Source organism: Miscanthus floridulus, chromosome 17 (genome assembly GCF_019320115.1).
Source record: "Miscanthus floridulus cultivar M001 chromosome 17, ASM1932011v1, whole genome shotgun sequence".
In the NCBI taxonomy this organism is placed as follows: Eukaryota; Viridiplantae; Streptophyta; class Magnoliopsida; order Poales; family Poaceae; genus Miscanthus; species Miscanthus floridulus.
This window is the reverse complement of record NC_089596.1, coordinates 93,002,385-93,024,954: the sequence shown is the minus strand read 5'-3', so window position 1 is coordinate 93,024,954 and position 22,570 is coordinate 93,002,385. Positions and strand designations below refer to the sequence as shown.

General features: G+C 48.2%; 1 protein-coding gene and 1 long non-coding RNA gene across 2 annotated transcripts; one reads left to right on the top strand and one right to left on the bottom strand.

The window, feature by feature from the left end:
- The first annotated feature begins 294 nt into the window (after nt 1-294).
- LOC136518275 (uncharacterized) lies at nt 295-877 on the top strand. The gene is made up of 3 exons (XR_010774458.1): nt 295-426; nt 521-713; nt 823-877. It is a non-coding gene; the product is annotated as an uncharacterized lncRNA (long non-coding RNA).
- A 4,197-nt stretch (nt 878-5,074) lies between these two features.
- LOC136517546 (GATA transcription factor 12-like) lies at nt 5,075-7,369 on the bottom strand. The gene is made up of 2 exons (XM_066511136.1): nt 6,801-7,369; nt 5,075-6,459 (listed from the first exon to the last, which is right to left on the bottom strand). The coding sequence occupies exons 1-2, from the start codon at nt 7,125-7,127 to the stop codon at nt 5,566-5,568; spliced, it is 1,221 nt and encodes a 406-aa protein (XP_066367233.1). The 5' UTR covers nt 7,128-7,369; the 3' UTR covers nt 5,075-5,565.
- Nucleotides 7,370-22,570: the final 15,201 nt, after the last annotated feature.

Genomic DNA, 22,570 nt, shown 5'->3' with positions numbered 1-22,570 from the left:
TATTTATGCTAACTGTTTTAATCTTTGTCATTGCAGGCACTCGACAAAATATCGGGCGGAAGGCGGCAACAGCCGCGTCGATAGGTCTGCTCGCAGTACCAGATCCGCCACGAGGAGCACGCGACCGCCGTCGACGACGATGAGGAGGAGCAGTTGGTGGAGCCGTCGACCAGTAGGGGGGGCCAGAGGACGTCGCACGTCGACGAGGAGGCTACAGTTCCAGGAGGCCCCGCAAGGGGGGACGGCGATGACGACGACCGGTGATGGCGGCGGCGACAATGACGGCGACGACGACGGGGGCGAGCCGACACTAGGCAAGACGGCTTCCTCAGGTTCGAGCAAGCCCTACCAGCGCGGGCCCTCGTCGCTCCCTGAGCCATGGCCGCTCCCTTCCCGCCGCCCGGTGATTCGACCCATGGGTCAGACGTAAGTAACCATTGTTGATTTCACTACTTGTTCATATGACATGTTGAAAATCGAGCTGCAGACTAACAATTGTTGTTAATGACTCGTGCAATAGTTGGACGTTTGTGAGCGGAGGGAGCGGTTCACGCCATATCAATGGCATCCAGGGCCTACTGATTAGGGAGTACTACCCTAGCTTTGTCACCCACAAGGGTGAGGTACAGGCGCCCATGAAGTGGGAGCACTTCTCCAGCGTCACGGACTCCAACGGCGATACCCTTGCGGCGAAGATCAAGAGGGAGTTCTGGGTGAGTATTTTCATCGCACCGCATTTCTCAATACTACGCATTCGTTGGATGTTCTTGAAACAATGAAATGATACATGATGTCTGTGTGCATGACTTCTTCACGTGCAAGGAGGGGAGAGAGTAGCTTGCGGCGCGAGTGCAGGAGGTGGTCTGCAAAGATCATCTCAAGGACCTATACCACGAGGCGCATCTCCAGTGCGTCATTAGCTACTACGCCGATGTGCTTGGCCAGGTGGTGAAGAAGCCACAAGTTAGGGAGATGATACTCCAGAGGGAGACCGACCTCATAGAGGCGCAGTACATGCAGGTAATTAAGTAGGAAACATTCGTTCTGATTCCTTCCGTGAAACATTCAATTCATCTTCTGGCATGTCAAATACTTGATGTCATGCAAATGTGTCCGGGGTGGTGCGACAACTACAAGGACTGCTGGGCGGCCATTGTGCATGAGTGGACCACGGACGCGGCGTACCAGAGGCACAGAGAACGTCGAGAGGGCCACCTACAGATGCGAGGGGCACCACACCACCAAGGGAACCAGTCCCTCCCAGTGTTCATGGAAAGATGGGTATGCTTCTGTTGATCTATTAATTCTAGCGCTCAATTGTCATTACTTGTAACCATGTTTGTGTTTTCCTCGCAGACCTAGTCGCATGGTGGGCAGGTCGTCAACGAGTTCACGAGGTACGCCCTTGCTCACAAGGGCAAAGCGACAGCGGCGGACAACGTCTACGACCCGGCGGACGGGCCCGATGCGTACACCAACACGAGCGTCTACCCCAAGCTCACCGAGTACACCTCCGCGGCTCGCCAGCGCCATGGGGAGACGTTCGACCCCGCCACCGACCCCCTGGACACATGACCTCTTGATGAGGTTGGGAGGAGGAAAGCAGCACGGCCGGTACTGAATGGCCAACAACGCCATCGAGTCGTCCTCTGTTCCCACGCTGAGCCAGATTCGACGAGACGGGACCAGGAGCTCCTCCGACATCCCCATAGCGCCTCGGTAGCCGAGCAACGCGCAAATGTTCTCGGCATTTCAGGTAAGTGCAGTTTCATTCGTCGTTCACTCGTTTCACACATGTACCTTGCTTTCACATACCATCAACTTTGCGGGTGTAATATTGTAGGCCCAGATCGCACAGTTGCAGACGAACCAGGAGAACATGGCGGTGGCCCATCAGCGGCAGCTGGCGGCTGTCATGCAGCACTACCAGCGTCAGATGCAGGACTTTGCCGCCTACTTCCGGGGCCTTCAGATCCCGGGAATGCAGCAGCACGAGCTCCCTGCCTCGATCTTCGCTCCACCACCTTTTCCTCTGCCTACTCCTATAGCGACTTCGGTGAGTATATTGCCTGTTGCTTTAGCTTGTGCGGCCATCCTGCAGGTACTAATGAGATCACTTATCCTTTGTGCAGGAACAGTCGGCGGGTTCGAACCCGACTCCTCCAGGTGCCAGCCCTCCACTGGGCCCTTCTCCACCGCACGGGTGGCCGGCTCACCCGACCTTCCCGACTCAGGGCTTCACGTGGCCAGGTACCGCTCCTCCTCCACCGACGCAGCAGGGGCACTCTGGGCCCTACTCGACGTTCTAGGCGGCGCCGCAGTCAGGGTGGTCTCCGTGGGAGCAAGGTGGGGGCTCTGGGGCCCCTGGGGACGCCGGGTCGAGCTAGGTACCTCTATTGCCCGCTTGTGGACTTGTCGACCTTCGTGCCGCTGTGGTTATCGGCCTTCGCGCCGTTGTTTTCTTGCAGGTTTTGGACATGTTATGAACTTGTTATGAACTTATATCGTGTTGAGACGTCATTTGATGATGAAATGTGATTTTTATGTGATATTCTAGTTTATTGTCATGAATATATGTGAAATTGCATGTCTGGAATGCAAGAAAACCGAAAAAAACAAAAAAAAATTCCAGCTGGCGTGGCACTCGGCAAAGTGACCAAACCTATGCCGAGTGCCAGCACTCGGCAAAGAATTTTTCAAAAAAAAAATGCCGAGTGCCTGACACGTCAGCACTCGGCGAAGATTTTTTCAAAAAAAAAATTCCTTTGCCGAGTGCCTGACACGTCGGCACTCGGCAAAGGGTGCCGTCAAGTTGACGGCGCCCGTTACCTTTGCCGAGTGCTGGTGTGGCACTCGGCAAATCCTTTGCCGAGTGCCTGCCACGTGGCACTCGGCAAAGATTCCTTTGCCGACCACTTCTTTGCCGAGTGGGCTTTGCCGAGAGCCGCACTCGGCAAAGCCTTTGCCGACGGCAAAGGTTCCTTTGCCGAGTGCGGCCGGCACTCGGCAAAGGCGGCGAATCCAGTAGTGTATACTCGATCGTGGAAGAAACTTCATCGAACTATCTGATCCCTGGATAAACGGTGGCATCAAAGTGCTGAAAGAGTGAAAGCTCTCCCTGCATGCGCATTGACTGGTCATAGAGTTAGACAGTGGTACGGTACCCACCACCATAAAACTTCCGGAGACCGGTGATACTGCTACTCCTGCCTGTGCCCTACATGGTGCATACTCACAACTGTCCTGAGAGTGAAGTCGGCCGGTACGGTACGTGTAAGCCGGTATGAAGGTATCCAGGACACTCACTAGTCGCTACATACATTTCTTCGCTTGTACGATAAGGAGCAAGCGGTTTTTTCCTAACATGTACCGTGTGTACAAACATACCGTGTCAGACCATATTTAGTCTTTACGAACTCCTACTTATGAACGTAGTGACATGAACAGCTAGCGCCTAGCAGCTTGCGGTACGCGATTCACAAGTGTTTCTGAAGATAGCTCAGTAACTCAGGTCTACACACCATGCATAGAAAGCACTGGAGTGGAGTGAGTGCCTTTGCTTCAGGCGAAATCTATCAGACGTCGATGCCTCGGCGTCAGGACATGCATGTCCTGGCCTGCAGGTGGCCCTTGCACTTGTCATGTGACATTACATGCATTTACCGGTGGCCGCTCTGTGCAGTGCAGTGCCAGTGCACAGGCGTCGTCAGGGCTTTGGCAAAGCAGGTAGGAGTAGAGGTAGAGCACATCGTCATCACATCGAGGGGCCGGGTGGCGGTGGTAGCGAGGGCAGGTACTGGTAGCTTAGCATAGCATGCATCCAATAGGGGTGTGTTTGTTCGAGGATAAGGGTGGATAGCATACGACCGTTCATAGATTTCGGGATATGGCTATGTTGTCCGTTGGTTTGATGCTTGGGGCGAGTTGTTTTTCTTTTTGGTTGCATGGATGAGATTGCGTGAGATAAGAATACTTGACTAATTATATCTATTATTTAAAAATAATAACAACTAATTATACCCTAATAAATACGCACGGACATTAATTTTGTCATTATAATCACTAATTAAAAGTAAAATATGTTAATTAGCACTATACTACTCTAATTGTCACACAAAACATACGCTAATCAACATGTAGATATCATCATCCGCTAAATTTTTTAGGACCACGATATCCGACATCTACCTAGAATCCAGATTCAGTTTGTCCATTCAACCGAAACACCCGGTATCATGAATATCCATGTCCCATGAATATCTATCGAAACAAACACACATGGTAAATTCGAAGCTTTCGGTGGTCAGGTACGCACCGGTCGATCCGTCCCAAAAATGGGCCCAAACGAGGAGGATCAATCCAACAGCGCCGGACCAAACCCTTTTTTACAGCAGCGAAGTGGTTGGAATTGGATCCAATGCTCTCTGGCCGTGGCCGGCCTGCAACCATATCCAAACCCTACATGCCATGGCACACCACGCTGCTGCTACATGTACAGGATGTCGGTATATATTACTTTCCCTGCTCATGTTCAACTGCCTGGCATGTGGGCCCTGTCAATACATCCCAGTAGTCACACTGTGCGATGCTTTTTTTTTTCCCTTGTGGTGGGTAAAAGAAGGCCGAGCCATACGTGCTGAGCAAAGCAAAGGGAAGAACTTGACCATTCAGTTTTTTTTTTTTTTTTTGAGAGTGAGCATGAGAGGTGTGGTTTGTTTTTGCAGTGCGAGATTCCGACGATCACGTGCACCTTTTTCACCCTACTGCTGGTTAGCAGTAGTGCTCCGTACTTGGTTTGGTTGCACTCACACTCACGCAGTCACGCTTGTGAGTTGTGCGACTTTTTTGTGAGCTGTGAGTTGTGACAGTTTGCGCGCACCTCTGCCTCCTTATCATAACAGCGATCGATTCAGCACTGAGAGCGAATCATCTTGCTCGCCGAAATGCAGACAAGATTGGGATTCACATAAACAAGTAGAGAAGTCTCACACTAGCTTTGATGTTTGAACTTAAAACTGCTTGTTTACTCTTCCTCTGAGAGCTCTGCATTAGGCCAATCTTAATTGGATTTTCAAAATAGTTTCATTCTCATTTAATGCTGTGACACATCAACAAATTTGCTGAGTTGGCAGGTTAATTATGAAGAGAGAGATAGAGAGAGTTTCATAGAGTTTCATCTAGATGAAACCCGCTGTCACAGATGTGACAGTCTTGGTAACTGTATGATGAAACTCTTCACTTATACAAATCAAAAGGATGCTAAGAAAGAGAGGAAATTAGAAAGAGTAAGAAAACAAACAACTCCCTAGAATTATTTTTCTAAGGTGTCAGAAACTCAAAAATGCGAGAAGAGTCTTAAGGAAAAAAAGGCTTAAAAAAGAAGATGAGAAATCGAGAGAGAAACAAAAAACAAAGATTCCGGGAAAAGACTGTCTAATGAAAATGTAAAAAGAAAAACTGGAGAAAAAACTCCTAAAAAGGATCAGTTTTTGGTTTTGCTGAATTATTCCTGGGCTGGGCTATTGGACCAACTCTAGAGCGAGCAGAGACCAGACGATGACGTCCCTAGATGAGCTGACGGAAGTCCGGCCCTATGTGGTGGTTGTGGATCAAGAAGTGGTCGCCGATGAGCGGCCCCGCCGGCCCGTCGAACATCAGCGGGGGCGGCGCGTGCATCAAGGCCCCGCCGCCACCGGCGCCGCCGACGTGGGCGAGCGCCCCCTGCGGCGGCTGCGGCTGGTACTGGTGGTGCGGGTGCGGGTGCAGGTGCGCCTCCTTCTGGCGGCGCAGCTCCAGCACCTTCCGGTGGGAGTTGGAGTGCTTCGACACCACGAAGGTCGGGCTCGCCGCCGGGCGGTACTCCGGCACGAGGCGGCCCGACTTGTACCGCACGCCGCACGCGTTGCACAGCGTCTTGGGGCCCAACGGCCCCGTCCTCCACTGAGGCGTCTTGTCGGTCTCGCAGTGCAGGCACCGCCTCCCCTCCCCCGCGGCCGCCGCCGACGCGGCCGCCGCAGCCGCAGCCGCGGCGGCGTTGTTTGGCACCGGCGTCGTCGGCGCCTCCTTCTTCTTCGCAGACTTCGACGGCTTCTTGGCCGGGAAAGCCGGCGCCGCGGTGCCGGACTCGGACGGCGAGATGGCCGCGGACGCCGGGGACGGCGGCGACGCCGGAGGTGGCGGGAGCACGAGCAGGCGGGAGGCCCAGCTGCATGGCGCGATGCGCGACCGCTTGCTGCGCGCCTTGCCTGGCACGGGCGCCTCCGGTGGCAACACGCCGCCGGCTGGCTGTGCCTGCTGTGCGGCGGCGGCGACCGCAGGAGCAGGAGCGGGCGCCGTGGCGGTGCCGGTGCCAGCCGGCGGAATGCCGGTGATGAGCTGCAGCTTCTTGAGGTCCTCCGTGGGGAAGTTGTCCTCGCCCATGTAGTTGGACAGCCATTCCAGCTCCGCCAGTTGGTCGTACTGCGCAGGGGTTCATCAGAGCAAGAAAAATAAGTTAGCAATGGCGCCGTTAAAAGTCAATGAATCAGTTGAGCACCAGACTATTTTCGGGTGCCTGCAGAGTGCAGTGGCCAGCGTTTAGGACGCCGCTATTTTTGGGCTGCTGCAGGTCGCATCAGTTACTTACTATTCACGGGGCGTTTGCCCCCCATTGAAGGAGAACTTTAATGGGTGCCAGTGGTGGAAGTCGGACGGGTTATCGGAACCGTTAATTCTTCGAAGAAACGCGTAAAGAAATCGAGCAGTTCGCCGGAATTCATGGAAGAAAAGACGAAAACTACAACGCGAGGCGAGGAATTTACCGGCTCGCACAACCCGCCGGAGAAGTCCCCGTCGGCGAGTCCGGAAACGGAGAGGGAATTGCTGCAGCTGTCCAGCGCAGTCGTCACCGCCGACGAGTCGTTCGACGCGTTACCGGCGGCACCCTCCTCCCCGCCGGCGCCACAAGCCCGGCCCAACACCGCAGCCTGCTGCTGCTTACTCCCGTCCCCATCCCCATCGCCTACCACCACCGCCTCCTGCGCCTCCTCCTCCTCGTCGCACGGCAGGTCGAGGAGGTCGTCGACGAGGAAGAGGTCCGCCTCCTTCCTGACCCTCCCGCCGCCCGCGCACTCGGCCGAAACCTCCATTCCACCGCAGAGAATTCGTCTTTTGTTCCCTTCCTCCTCTCCCTCCCCTCCGCTTATTTCTGTCCTGATTTTTTCTGCGTGCGTAGAGAGGCTGGCGGAAATAACAAGAGAGAGAGAGAGAGAGAGAGAGAGAGTAGGGTTTAATTGGGACGTATCCGTGGCGTTGGAGAGCGGAGTGGAGGAGGACGACGAGGGGAGGGAGGTCAGCAGAGATGAACGGTTCTTAAGGAGTAAATAAAGGCTAAAGCCACAGCCACTCCCTCCATGGCTGGAAACGAGTACTATAGTCTATAGGCAGCTTTAATGGCCTGTTAAAAAATGAGATATATCTCTTTTTATAGCAGTAAAAAATATCCAGATATTAATGGGGAGTAAAAAGTAGGGCAGAAGAAAAATCAATACTTGGAGTACATATTTGGAGGCTTCACAGTCAAAGTCGGGCGATGACACTGTAGTGGTGCTGCTCAACAGAAGAGAAAAACAAGGAGAAATTGATGGCAGATGGAAGGAATGAGTTTCCTCGATTTGTTGTGTTTACTATTTACCACGTGGGTAATTGTTGCAATGCGGTGAGTTTTCTCGTACTCTGCTGCAAGTAAAATCTCCTATCACACAACGGCTACTGGGACAATACTATCAACATGCATGGTTTGTGAGTACGACAATTTTTAATTTAAATATGACATTTTGACAAGCAAATGTTTATGAAAAATATGATATCTTTAAAGGAAAGGTTATATTATAAATAAAAGAACCTTTTACAATGTACCTAGTAGTGGCAGACTTGTGTCGTCAATCTATATAATTTTTTTTATATCAATGGTCAAATATTAAAAAGTTTTGAGTTAGGAGTCTAAGTGGATTTATATTTAGGCCCAGTTTAGTTCCCCAAAAATTTTGCAAAATTTTTCACATTCCCCGTCACATCGAATCTTTAGATGCATGCATGAAGTATTAAATATAAATAAAAAATAAAACTAATTACACAGTTTAGACGAAATCCACGAGACGAATCTTTTAAGCCTAATTAGACTATGATTGGACACTATTTGCCAAATAACAACGAAAATGCTACAGTGCCCATTTTGCCAAAAATTTTGGAACTAAACTGGCCCTTACGAGGGGGGTTCAATGGATGACATCAAAGTGGATTCAATCGGCAATTCTCCTGCATGATTTATTTTAAAAAAAAGGGTATATCTATCCATCAGTCACCACTCCTCCCCATCGGACGAGTGGACAGGACAAACAAGGCGAGCGGGTGAGCCGATGTAGATTTCGTGTGTGACGCCGGCGTGCTTGACCTTCACCCGGATGGTGGGCACCGACTTCATGTTGGGCGACGGCTCGTCGTTGCCCGCCCCACGCCGCCGCCCCTCTTCTGCACGAGCATCCCGCCGGGCTGCACCGCCCATACCTCCTCCGCCGGCACCTTGCCGCCATTCCCTCCACCGCCGCCGGCTGCAGCCACAGTCGCCAGGCGCCTCCTACGTCGACCCCAAATTCACCGGTGTGCCCTTCCTGCTCTTGGGATTCGCCCCTAGCTTGCTCACCGCCTCTTGCTCGCTCCCTCCCCCTTCGCTTCGCGTATCGCAACGAACTTGGTTGCCAGCCGGACCTCCTCGGCAATGGCGCGAACCAAAGCCCAGCTAGCTAGCTAGCCAGACGGCCGGCGAACACGATGGCAGGTGGGCAATGGGGATTGGAGGGAGAAGCCAAGGAAGAAGATCGACAGACGGAACATACGGATGGATGGACAGCGAATACCCAAGAGGAGGAAAAAATCGGACGGAGGAGGTAGGTGCCTGATGGATTCATAGGATAGCAGGCAACTGCCAGTCAAGTAAACCTGTTAAAAAACATAGGTTCAAACATATATATGTGCTTTGCAATGATGACCCTGTTCGCTTCGTTGAAAAGCCAAGCTTGAACTAAACCAAAATGACTCACTAGATATTTTTAGCGCACACACACCTAGGTTTTTAAATAACGCTAGGAAAAAAGCAATCCTATGTTTACAGGAGTATCTCATATAGATTTTTTCCCCGCAAAAAAAAAATAGATTTTCCTTCTAAACAACTATATCTCATATAGTTTTACATCTCTCAATTGTGTGCCAGATATGCCGAAGTTGAACAAATTAGTGTATACACAAGTTGATTCTTCTTTTGTGAAACATTTTCGTGTGCAAGTTTTATGCATATTCAGCATGAGGTACGCTTGATTTCCTCATGTTGGACCATGTATTTGCATTTCGATTGACATATGTGGGGCTGGTACGGAAATTTGAGCACAGAGCTGAGCTATTGTGCCTGCGCACTCGAGAGGGGAGCACTATCATATAAAAGTAGCATCACATGCTGGATCATCATAGCATGGTAACATCATGTCACATTATCTGGACTTCGTCTACACAAAAAATGCACCTATCAAGGTTAATCAAACCTACCATCGTGTGGTACTGTGCTATGCTACACTGACCCACAATTCTTTAGAGTAAAAATGTAACAAAAAAAAAACCCCTTAAAATTCATCTACCACAGTGAATCATGAGCACATCGGTACTTGAGTTGTAAATAAATATATAGAGCATAGTACTAACTTTCTTTTTGAACTCTACTAGAGCATAGTAACTTAGCTCAGCGTTAAAAAGGCGTTCTCACCCACGTTATTAGCACGGTGATTGTGCCACGTCGAGCGCGCCGGGGTCACCTCACCGGAAGGTGCTCACGCTGTCACGCACGGGCCGCCTCGTGCTACCACGTAACCACCACGTGGGCGAGCTCGCCGCTGTTCGCTCTCGGACCGTTGGATGACGCAACGCTAGACACGTGGGAGCCATCGGAGTGCGGCTAGCGATAAAATATTGACGGGCTGTTGGTGGGCTGTGTGACTTGCGTCAGATAAGGTCCGGCCCTCCTGCATAGTCTCCGATCCCTAGGTGGATTGGCCTCGAAAGGTGTGACGGTGTTGGGGCCGCTTTCGTTTTTTTTTTTTGCTGAGGACGTGTTTAGACTGAGGTTAGGAACCAGTATTCGACACTGTTGTTTTTTTTGTTTGTATTTTAATGATTAGTGTTTAATTATGGTCTAACTAGACTTAAAAGATTCGTCTCGTAATTTACAATCAAACTGTGTAATTAGTTATTTTTTTTATCTATATTTAATACTCCATGCATGTGTTAAAGATTTGATGTGACGGAGAGGGTGAAAAAACTTGCAATCTAAACTAGGCCTGGGTTTATTTTCATCTCTGCCTCGAGATCGTGAGGCGCCAGCACTTGAGCATCCCACGGCTTTAAGTTTAACCTCACATAATGGGCTGATGGCTAGCAATGCCTTACGTCTGAATCAAACATCGGTAAATACCATGCTGGTCTGTGGAAAATAACCTTGCTCATCGGTATATGGGAATCTATATCTATGATCGTGCTCGCTGCAGCTACTGTTGCATCTGTTCCTACTGCTTCTATAGTAATTTGGTAGAGCAAATTTTTGCAGTTGCAACAGCTACAGCCAACAGCAAAGGCAACCAATCTGGTTGATATATCTACATCTACATCTACATCTACACCTACACCTATATCTATATCTATATATTACTCCATTCATTTTAAATTATAAGATGGTTCGACTTCTTTAGATATATTGCTTTTACTATATATCTAGACATGGAGTATATCTAAGTGTGTAGCAAAGGTTATATGTCTCGAAAAGCCAAAACGTATTATAATTAGAAATGAAGGGGCATAAAATAAAAAATTTTGAGAGGCTACATGGCTTGCCGCCTTTCCCCTTCGTGGTCGTTGTGCTCTTGTTCCGCTCGAGGTAGATTCATGTGTTTGATCGTGTTCTTTTGATTGTGTTATCTCGCCGGATTTCTTTCGATCGTGTTCTCTTGCCGAATCCATCGAAGGCGGTGCGATTAGAGCGACGTGCCCGACAGGTGCCAGCCCTCGCTATCCTTGTGTTCGGCGACACACCCTTTTCGGAGGATCTCGCTCGTCCCCTCCGACCTCCCTCACCGCCATGCTTAACAAGGGTTGTTGCTCTTGTTTCTGCACCCGCTTGTTCATTCTTCTTAGTATACTCTTGTTTTTGCGGTGGTGTTGATTTCTCCAATTATCTTGTTTTCTGCTTCTGTTGCTTTATTATTGTTGACCTCCCCGTGTCTCTCTTGTTTTTTTCATTGATTTTGCTCTTACTAATATTGATTTCGATTTCTTGAATCCTGCCATCAACATTCCCTTAAAATTTCTCTCTGATTTGCCCTTTCTCGATCTTTCACTCCCTCCAAGCCATTTATCGAACAATATTGTTGTGCTCATAGTTTTTTATTTAATCATTTGATTTTGAAGTTCGCTGTAACACCCTCGGTGTTACGCCTTAAACAAACTATTAAATCAAGTCATGAGCACCATGTTTATGTAATAATGCATGTGATAGAAGGTGTTGATAAATTTCTTGTAGCCTAAAATGACGAATAAAAATGTTAAATAGAAATTTATTCAATAGCTCATGTATATCAAGTAGGGTTGAAAATTAATTTTTATTAAGCAAAAATACTATAGAACATGTGTGTGATACTTAAATAAAGTTTGAAGTACAAACTTTGTAGATGACAATGCAACTCTTGCTGTAGAAAAATAATATGACTAGCTAGTATTTCTAATGGCTTGGAAATGGAACTTGAAGTCAAATTCAGCTCAAGACTTGGAAGAAATTTTAAGTTTGAAAGTAGTGTGACAATGCCATGTTGGTGAATTAATTCTAGAAAATCTAGCTAAATGTCAATGCTGTGTTTTTGTTCCTTATGGTAGACTGATGTACCCTCGTTAGCATGGTCAAGATAGTTTAGCTTCAACTGTGTTAGGTTAGTTTTTAGGCGCGCTTTAAAATTCGTGGTTAGCATGTGTTTGGCCGTTCGGCCGGGAGTGCGTGGTCACCGCGTTTGGTGCGCGCCGTGGCTGCCTCTGGCCGCGCGCGTGCGTGGGCAGGCTGATGGTGGCCGCCCTTAGCTTGGCTGCGGCGTGGCCGTGGCTTGGCCACCTTCGGCTACGACGCCTGCTGCTGGTCGATGGCCTCGGCACTTGCCCCTCGGCCACCACTGCCGCCCTGCTGCCCCACCTGCTGCCCTCCTTATCTTGAGCCACGCCGCTGCTCATGGCGCTGTCCCACGCCCTCTGACTCACCCGGCCGCTATAGCATTTGTTCCCAGCCGCACAACCCACCTACCAAGTCCGAGCTCGACATCGTACATAGTCTACTGCATCATGACGCCATGCTGCTACGTGCATGGTTTCCAATATCGGTTGAAATCTCCTGATATTTCTAATATGTCCTCTTTATACGTAGGTGCCGATAAGGAAATATCTATCTTTTTCGTATAAATTTTATTTAAATTTATTTAAATTTACTTAAATTCAAATTAAATTTTATTTGAATTTGGTCCGATATTTCCGATATATCATGTTTATCCTCTTTATCTGTGACCCCTGATAAATTTTAATTTCCGAAAATGAAAACCTTGGCTACGTGCATGTGGCCGCACGTGGGCACACCTTCAATGGCTCCATCCAAGCGCTAACTGATGCGCTGCTTGTCCCTCGCTCGTGTGGTCCTATCCCCGCGTTGCCGTGCTTCGTCGGGTTGTGGCCGGGCCACCTCTGCCGGGGCCGCTTTCCACGACGTGGCGGTGGCAGTGCACCACTCTCCTCTCCCCTTCTTAATCACCAACTCAAGCCCTCCTAGTCTAATTCCTCACACCGGTGGGTAGATTTGCGAGTTAGCTAGGTGCCACATTCTCATCGAGCCCAGCCTTGGTCTGTCAGTGGTCAATTTTGGTTTCTCCTCGCCGCCGGTCATGTGCGCCGCCGTGATCGGAGGGTTGGGGGTAAGGCCCGTAGGAGTGCTAACAGTTCAATTGCTCAAAACCCTAAACTCGCCTTGACTCCCTCTATCCGGTGCTCGCACTGTTTTGGCCAGGGAACTCGTCAGTGACGTGGTGACACGCCGATGTCCGACTCAGGGCATCGCCGCCTTGCCCAGGCGCACGTGGCTAGACCACCTCAGCTTTTCCTTGCCTCAACCGGCACCGCAGCACGAATTCCGGTGAGCTTCTGGTGCTTATCTACTATCTCTACCACCCCAATAGAATCTTAGGCTGCCGGAACAGTCGTGCCACCGCCGTGGATAGCCGCTCACCACTGCAGCCCATGGCAGTGCGCCTCTGAGTCCCTAACCGCCACCCATCCTTGCGTGTTTAGCTGTAGATGGTGGTCGGCCCCTTAATTCCGTCATAGCGAGCCTAGTTTGCCCAGCGTAACCGCCTTATGCCGTCGGCCGCCGCGCCGACGCGCGTGAGGTTTCTAGGGACCTCCCCGTGGTAAAGGTGAAAACATCCGAGGGTCTGGTTGAAAGATTACTGACGGTAGAAATAGTGCGTATAGTAGTCGTATTAATCTCTGAAAGCTCACGGGCTTTTCTGCAAAATAGCCAACGCGCGCGGGCGTCCCCATCCTTGGGCCGTACTGGCCTGCCGCGATGTGTGCGCAGCCACGCCGCCCTAGGCTACCAGGCCAAAAGGGGTTGCTTCTGGCCCTTTCCTTTTTCTAATGTATTTTCTAATTTAGTATCTAGGGCAAACTTGTAAATACAATATAAATTTATGTAGTTGGCCAAAAATTATGAAACCAATTTTATTAAGTTTCTAAAATCATGATCTATCTGCTAGTATATTTTGTTCACATAGTTTTATAATATTTTCAGGAGTTATCTAATTAATTTGAGATGCTTAATATTGTAAGATATAAACTTGTAGGAATTTTTGTGATAAATTGGTAATAGTGTTGGCTCTGTGTCGATAGAATATCGTTGGCAGTCCTCCGAGGGGTATCCCACAAAGATAGATTGATCAACAGAGAAGCGTGTGATCAAGAACAAGAAGGCAACAGAGACACACGAGTTAGACAGGTTCTGGCCGTCTGTATGACGTAATACTCTACTTCTGTGGTCTGTTGGTGTGTATTAGTTATCGTATGATATTGCGTGAGTTTGGAGGGAGTCCCTGCCCACCTTATATAGTCTGGGGGCAGGGTTACAAGTTGGTTAGATCTAAGAGATAACCAAAAAGTAATAACAGATTACAGGAATCTTGGGATCATACGTATCCTAACAGATCTCGTTGTATCTTTAGGATATCTTTCTGGAGTCTTACGGGAGGCGCCGAGCAGAGTCGTGCCCTGCAAGGCTTCGTCTTGTGGGCTGGGCCACCCCTAGGGGCACAGCCCATGTGGTCTACCGTGGGTATCCTGGGTTGTACCCCCCATAGCTAGTCCCTGAGCACCTTGTACCCGTTGTGCAACGCCGTCTTGAGCTTGTCCGAGCAGGTGCGAACAAAGCCGAGCAGTCAAACTCATGGTCCGACCACCGTGATGAGTTGTCGAGCAGCATGAACCATCGCCGAGCAGCGTGAACCGTCGCCGAGCAGCATGAACTATCATCAAGCGGCGTGAACCATAGCCGAGCAATATAACCCAAGTACGACTTGCCATAAGGGTGTAAGGAGCTCAAGTTCAGAATCAAAAATTTCTTCGCAATGGACCAAGTGTGGCCACTTAGAGTCCGACCACGAGAAAATGAGATAGTCTTCTTCAGCTTCAAGAGACACGGAGTCTTGTAGAATAAAGCAAACACATTCACCACGAGGTGAAGTGTGCCCACTTAGTCACTGAGCCTGACAGTAGATGACATAGTCATGTGGTGCCAGGGTCCGAAGCAGAAGAATACTAAAAGACCAGCCGAGTAGGTAGCCAGTCCCCGGGCATAGCCCCTTAGTGAGAAAAAAGCACATTCACCGCAAGGTGAAGTGCGCCCACTTAGTCCCCGAGCTTGATAGTAGATGACGTAGTCATGTGGTGCCAGGGTCAGAAAAAGCAGTCAATTGAAGAAAAATCACCAATGTGGTGAGGAACCGAGACGTATTACTGACGCAGTCCTCGAGCCACTTTTAGGATATCTTGGAGAAGTTAAATCGCGGAGAAAATACCAGAGTAATGGCTGTACAACAGTGGTTACTGAGCCCCAATAAATGACGGCAAAGTCGGCGAATATTCAGCGAGTAATAACCAATTGCGGCGATAAATGGGCGATACGAGCTGCGGTTGCGTGAAGGCCCAGGTATCGTCCCATTAAACCACTTTAGAGAATTCGGAGAAGCGCAAATCATGGAAACAATTTTCCAAAAGCCCTCAAACGCAAAACAGTGGAGGGAGTGCTTTATAACTACGCCGCCGCGCCCCACGCTCCCACCTTTGCCACTTTGCCGTTCCATCTTCCTCCTCAGATCAATACACTTAGTCCCCTAGTCGTTAGATCTACATACATCTACATGGTCATCCAGATCAATACAATACACCAAAGACACAGGACATAGGGTATTATGTCGATCAGACGGCCCGAACCTGTCTAAATCGCTGTCTCTGCGCCTTGTGTCACCATCCGGTTCCTGATTATGCGTACCTCCACCGATCAATCTACCTTCGTGAGATACCCCTCGGAGGAGTATCGAGCATCTTCTGTCGACAGTTGGCACGCTAGGTAGGGGCCTATGTGCTGATCCATAGTGAACCAGATGGCGTACCTCAAGACCAACATCGTTTGCGGCAACTCATCTTGCTGCAACCGGCCTCCTTCAACAACATCTACGACGAATCGGCTTGTATTGCATATCCGTGAAGATGCTCAGGATCAATAATTCTCAACGCCGTCCATGATGACACAAGCAAACTAATTATGGAAATCATGAAGACAGAGGCTTCCATGGATCACCAGGCATGCAAGCTAGTTATGGACCAAACTTGCATCTACAAAGGCATACATCACGTCCCTGTAGCTTGCCTAGGTGGATGCATCTATGATGTACTTCTGACTGCTTGGACTACTAATTCGACTCCATGTCAGAGCCGTCGAGTAAGCTTCTCATGTTGCCGACCACTAATATAAGGACGACGTCACCCGGACTACTTATTCCGACCACCTGCCGCGTCGTAATGATGATCGCCACAAAGAACGGTGCCATGACAACCGCGACCGCCGCCATGACGATAGTTCGGAAAGCTTGAGCGCCTGGCAATTTCATCAACGCCGACCAAATAACGCCATACGCCGCCGACCAGACATTCTATCTAAAGCTAAGTCATGCTTTAATATTTTTCTAGATATTCTCCAGTCTCCATTTATCGCCGTAATATTTCTCTGAGCTATTTTCTCCATGTTTGCTCTTCAAATAATTTTCTAAACCCCCGAACAATCATGTTGACACTCAGATGTCCCCAGAGACAGCCCTGTCTCCGGCTCCTCCCTACACGTGCTACGGGCTCCGCGCTCTGTGTTATGGGTGGTCGGCTGTGGTTCCTTGGTGACGCATGTTCCTCCTACACGTGCACGGGCTCTGTGCTCGACGTTATGGACTATGGGCTAGCTAGGGTTGGAGACTCAACTACACACTAACTAGTTAGATGATTTATATTAAATATAAATACATCTTTGCTCCAACTGATCGTCGAGCTACATACGCTATTTTTTTCTCCGGAGTTCATATATTTTTACATCATGTACTACCTGTTCTACATGTTTGTATTACAGGATCATCGTCTAGGTGATCGGACCACCTGGTGCTCGGACTTCTCCACCGATCAACTGGTCGGATGGCTTAGTTCATGGACTCCGTCGTCGACCAGTTGATCGGACTGTTCGCCGGTCGCTTCTACTCAATGCTCACTTCGCCGCCAACCACTTGACCAGGCTTTTCGTCGCTCATGCTTCATCACCAGCTACGTCGGTTACTCCTCAATGCTCAGATTCTTCGTGTTCGAGGACTAAGTGGGCACACTGCACCGCACGCACGTCATCAGCTACGCCGAGGACTCCTTGGTGCTCGGACATCCAGCTACACCGGGGGACTCCTCGGTGCTCGGACATCGCCCGCTACGCTAGGGACTCCTTGGTGCTTGGACATCGCCAGCTATGCCAGGAACTCCTCGGTGCTCGAACATTGCCAGCTACACCGAGGACTCCTCAGTGCTCGGACATCGCCAGCTACGCTAGGAACTCCTTGGTGCTTGGACATCACTAGCTACACCGGGGACTCCTCAGTGCTCGAACATCGCCAGCTACATCGGGAACTCCTCGGTGATCGGATATCGCCGGCTACGCCGGGGACTCCTCAGTGCTCGGACATTGCCAGCTATGCCGGGAACTCCTCGGTGCTCGGACGTCGCTAGCTATGTCGGGGACTCCTCGGTGCTCGGACATCGCCAGCTATGCCGAGGACTCCTCGGTGCTCCGACATCGCTAGCTACACCGAGAACTCCTCGGTGCTCGGACGTCGCCAGCTACGTCAAGGACTCCTCGGTGCTTAGACATCGCCCTTGGTGGTCGGATCTTGCTACGTCTCATCGGTGTGCTATCAAGCTGCTCCATGTTGTTTGGATCAGGGTGCTGATCTTGGGCAGCACGTCTGGGGTCTTGATACGCGCATGTCGGATGATGTCGGCAAAGCTTTCAGACTTCTTTTTCTTTGATCCTGCTACAAGATTCATTCTTCATCTTCCAGCAGGCTCGGGGACTAAGTGGGCACACTTCACCTTATGGTGAATGTGCTTGTTCTCATCTTGAGGCTACTCCTGGGGACTGGCTACCTGCTTGGCTGGTCTTCTCCTTTCTAACCCTGGCACCACGTGACTACGTCACCTACTGTCAGGCTCGGGGACTAGCTATGGGGGTATGGCTCCTAGTATCCACAAGACAAGACATGGCCTGCACCATCAGAGGTGGCCCAGCCCACAAGATCAAGGCATGCACGACGCTGCTCGGCGTTCATCGTAAGCTATTTTATAGTACCAAATAGGATACTTTTCTTGTAACCCTACCCCACCATAGTATATAAGGAGAGGTAGGGGTCCCCTAGTGGACAGATCGATACATCTCATACTCAATACAATACAACAAAGACACAGGACGTAGAGTATTACGTCGATCAAATGGCCCAAACCTATCTAAATCGTTGTCTCTACACCTTGTGTCACCATCCGGTTCATGATTACGCGCACCCCCACCAACAAATCTACCTTCGTGGGATACCCCTCGGAGGACTGTCGAGCATCTTTTATCGACACTCTGAAACTTTCACAGTAAATTCCTAACATTATTAGGTGCTAACTATAATTTTTGTAGCTCCATAATAATTAGTTTGCTAAGGTAGCTAAATGAGCCCTAGTTCAAAAATATAAATTTAACCAATAAAATGCCAAAACGCCTTGAGAGTTTAGAACTAAAACACTTGTTGGGAAACAACGCCTTATTCGACAACATGGATATATAGCCTAGCACGTTAGTTATTAGAGCTATATCATTAGCTTGTGAGGCGTAATCGTATTTCTAAGAGTTTTAGTTGTCGTTGATTATTTACGTCTCTGCATTGCATCCATGTATATCATAATAGGAACAACGATGGATCATGGTGATGACCGAAGTAGTAGAAAAGATGGTGCCTCGATGATCATGTCACCATGATGGAATGCTAACTTTTGGTTATATCTTACCCAGGCAAGCCTCGGTGCATAACCCCTATTATTCTACACTTTATTTTATACTTGTGCATTAAGTTTTAAGGCATTGAATAAAACCACTTGCATATATATTCTTATCCTGAGTCCTACTAGTATATCAGGATCATGTAGATTGCTCTGCTATAGGACCCGGTAGAAGCCGAGTGATTACCTGTCACTCACGAGAGATAGGAAAGATATTATTGTTGTTATTATATTACTATCACATGGAATATATATGAATGATAATTGAAGACCAGGCAGAATGGTACTTTGGATCTGGACTTGGTCACGTATTCAAGTGAGGCTTGGATTGCATTTGTTCCACCTGTGTCGATTGAGGACCGTCCGTTGTTGTGGATGGTAGTCAGGTCATAGACTTATTATCTTGAGCACATACTTGCTTATGGGAGAGGAAAGGCTTGTTACGCTCTTGTCGTGGGTTCTAACTCTTTCCGGATCGACTGATTAGAGGCGGGGAAAGGTGGAGGTCTAAGCACCATACTGAGACCGGGTCTCAAGTGTAGGGCATGGAGTCCAAGTTTGGACGAGGACCTGAACCCCTCGACAAGAGTGGAATGGTTTGGTCTTGTTTGTGCTAGGGGGTACAAATGTGGTGTGTGTTTCAGGATACCCAGCTGGGATACATTGATTCGTGAATCACCGTTTCTGTGAGACGGTACGACTTGGCTATGGTCTAGCACCATAGTAAGAACTAGAACTTGAAATGTGATAAAATGGTTCTGATTGCTTACCACCTGCTTGAAAGTAGAATGGGTGCTTACATAGAATGGTTAGTTAATGAACAAATGATGACTGCTAATAAAAATTGAATATAAGGACGCACATTTAGTAATATTTCTTGTAGATGCAATAATCCACAAGCCAGATAGCCTTGTATATCCTTAGAGTCTTTTATTTTTCTCCTGTCAGGTAAGTCTTGCTGAGTACAATCGAGTATTTAGGGTTTTATTCCCCCTATTGCAGGTGATCGGAGGATACATAGAGCTAACTCTTGTGTGTGGAAACCTCCTGGGGGGCTCAGAGAAGATTTCTTCACGCTACGACCGTAGTGTTTATTTATAACCCACACTAAAGGTTTTTATAAGAAAAGATGTAAAATCTTCTAGCATCTCTTGTATAAAAATGTCCACTATGTTAATGTTCCACCATGTCATTAAAATTAATCTTTTCTTCCTCTGTAACTCTGATAACATTGTTATATTCCGCTGTTATAATCAATTGAGGTAATATTCTACTACTATAATAAAGTGATGTAAGAAATGACTTCAAAATGTTGTAAGCTTTATTCTCTCATTTATGATCCTGATGGAAAAATATGGATTTTCGAGTTCTCCCTTGGGGTGTGCTCGACGGAACTGCATAGTTTAGTGTCCTCTCTTGGGTACTTAGTGTCTAATGGAAGACAAGTACTCCTAGGAGGCATTAGATGAGGCAGTTCTGCCACATTCGCATACACGCCGGATGTAGCAGAACCCACCCCTTTTTGTAAGACTACATACATGATCTCTGATTTTGAAGTTCCCTTAAAATTAATTTTGGGCATACTTTCAGGAACCATTTCGTCGATGGATGCATCTTGGTCAGGCAATGCCTCGGTGTTGGCTGCCCAATTCAAAAACAACTGTGAGCAAGGGCTGTCTATAGAGTGTTGCGAAGGTGTCACGACTGCAGTTGACCTCAGAGGCTATCTCTGCTCGCTCATCACCGACAAAGAGATTGTGAGCTTTGAGTTCTCCATAAACCAAATCACTTAGATGTACACTGGAGAAGTGCGTCAACTGCCGCCTAGCAACAACTGTTCAGGTGCATATGTTTGCGCTCATAACATTTGTCTCAAAATGCACTAACAATTGCTACTCAGAGCTACTATATGTAATGCACTAACAATATCTATATCTATATCTATATCTATATCTATATCTATATCTATATCTATATCTATATATTATACTCCCTTCATTTTAAATTATAAGACGTTTTGACTTATTTAGATATATTGCTTTTACTATATATCTAGACATGGAGTATATCTAAGTGTGTAGCAAAAGTTATAAGTCTCGAATAGAGATATACACGAGAGATATACAAAGAAAATATTCATTGAATGGATCTTCAAATAGAGATATAGGGATTGAAATTTATAGAGGTTCTTATAGTTGCTCTTGCACATAGTTTTACTATGCCAATGTCGTCTACTTTTTATCAACAAATAAAATTTATACACTCTCTCTTTCGTACCCTCTCCTAGACAACATTGGTTACCTTAACTTTCACGAGTGTTGTTCTAGGCCTTAACCTTCGAACATCCGCTTGTCACTCAAGCAAACACATGAACAACCCAACGGGACGAAATAAGGAAATAGCGAAATGTCTATTAATGATATTCGGAACCAAGGTTCCATCTCTCCTTTTACAACCCTCCGAGGGGACTATTTATACATGCTCGTAGGCTTTTCATGGACGCTAATGCCCTTACAACCACTACATATTCTGAGCATATTCCACTTTATCCTGGGCATCGATGCCTAATTTGGGTAACACCTCCCCGGGCTGCTACTGGCTTCCACCTCCCCACCTGCTCCCCACATCACGCCCTCCTTTCTGGACTTGTGGGCCTAGCTGGGCAGAAGTTGTCGGTGCCTTGTCCCCTAGTGACCTTTTGCCCATGCGGAACCTGCAAACATAGTTACCTGCAGAAACAAAGATCAAATCACATCTTGCTTTTTGAACACTTGCGGATCGCTCGGACATTTCGCCAAGGCGAAATGCTAGATCCAGGTATAACTTCTTTCTGTTGGTGCGCTATCGCAAAGTAAACACCGAGCGTCATTTCACCATGTCGAAAGGATAATCATAGCTGTCGGCCATTGCCAGCTCGATCCCCCATGTCATGGTGCCATTTCGCCCACGCGAAATTGTAAGTGCAATCAAGCCCTATTGTGGGTTTTGGCATTGATGATCACCAAATTAGAGGACTAATGAGATTTATCGAGATGATAAGCAGGAAATCAAAGAATGAGGATGATGTACAGGTTGCAGGTGTCGTAATTACAAAAGGTGGCCAGACCGAGCTCAAAGGAGGTTTAAATTCTTTTATGTTCTGAATTTGAGTTTAGGAAAAGTCGTACTATCAAGAGGGACTTTAGGACAGTTGGTCAACTATTGAATCAAATGCTCTAATTCACATATTTACATCCTCCCACCTAGTCAAAACAGCCAGCCAAATTTCATATCATACTACTTGTTTTGGCTAGGGCGGCAGTGTCGCCCGGTTAAGAGTGGCAGTGCCACCCTTAACTAACTGTTGGGCTCAGGGGGTATTTATATCCTTCAGGCCCGGCCCACAATGGTCATCTTCTTTATTGAGTCACTCTGCTCAAAAATAGACAGAACCAAAGCTCATCCCTCTCCTCCATTGTTGCTCCTCCATTCCTCAAGCTAACCCTTGATTCCAACCATCAAAACTTGAGAGAAAAGGCAGCAAAACTCGATTAGAGAGGAGATCCACTGATTCCCAAAGTCTAAGAGCATTTAGTTCATGTTTGGCCAGCGGTTCTAGGGTTTGTTACTCTTGGAGCTTGCTCCTAGCCAGCTAGGCATAGCCCTTATGCTTGTCAACTCGTGTGGCAGCCTTGGGAGGTTTGTAACCTCACTTGAAAGCTAAGAAATCACCCCTCACTTCAAGAGTTCACTCTCTTGATTTAAGAACGAGGGTAAAGCAAGCCTTTGTGGCAAGCTCAAGCCTTTTGTGGCTTCCTCAACAACGTGGACTTAGGCAAACCTTAGTGGTGAGCTGAACCATGGGATAAAT

What these genes read in the sequence shown, in the direction of transcription:
- LOC136517546 (XM_066511136.1), bottom strand. Translation starts at nt 7,127, where the DNA reads ATGGAGGTTTCGGCCGAGTGCGCGGGCGGCGGGAGGGTCAGGAAGGAG. An exon ending in CCGGCGGGTTGTGCGAGCCG is followed by an intron (nt 6,460 to 6,800) that starts GTAAATTCCTCG and finishes ACCCCTGCGCAG; the next exon opens with TACGACCAACTGGCGGAGCT.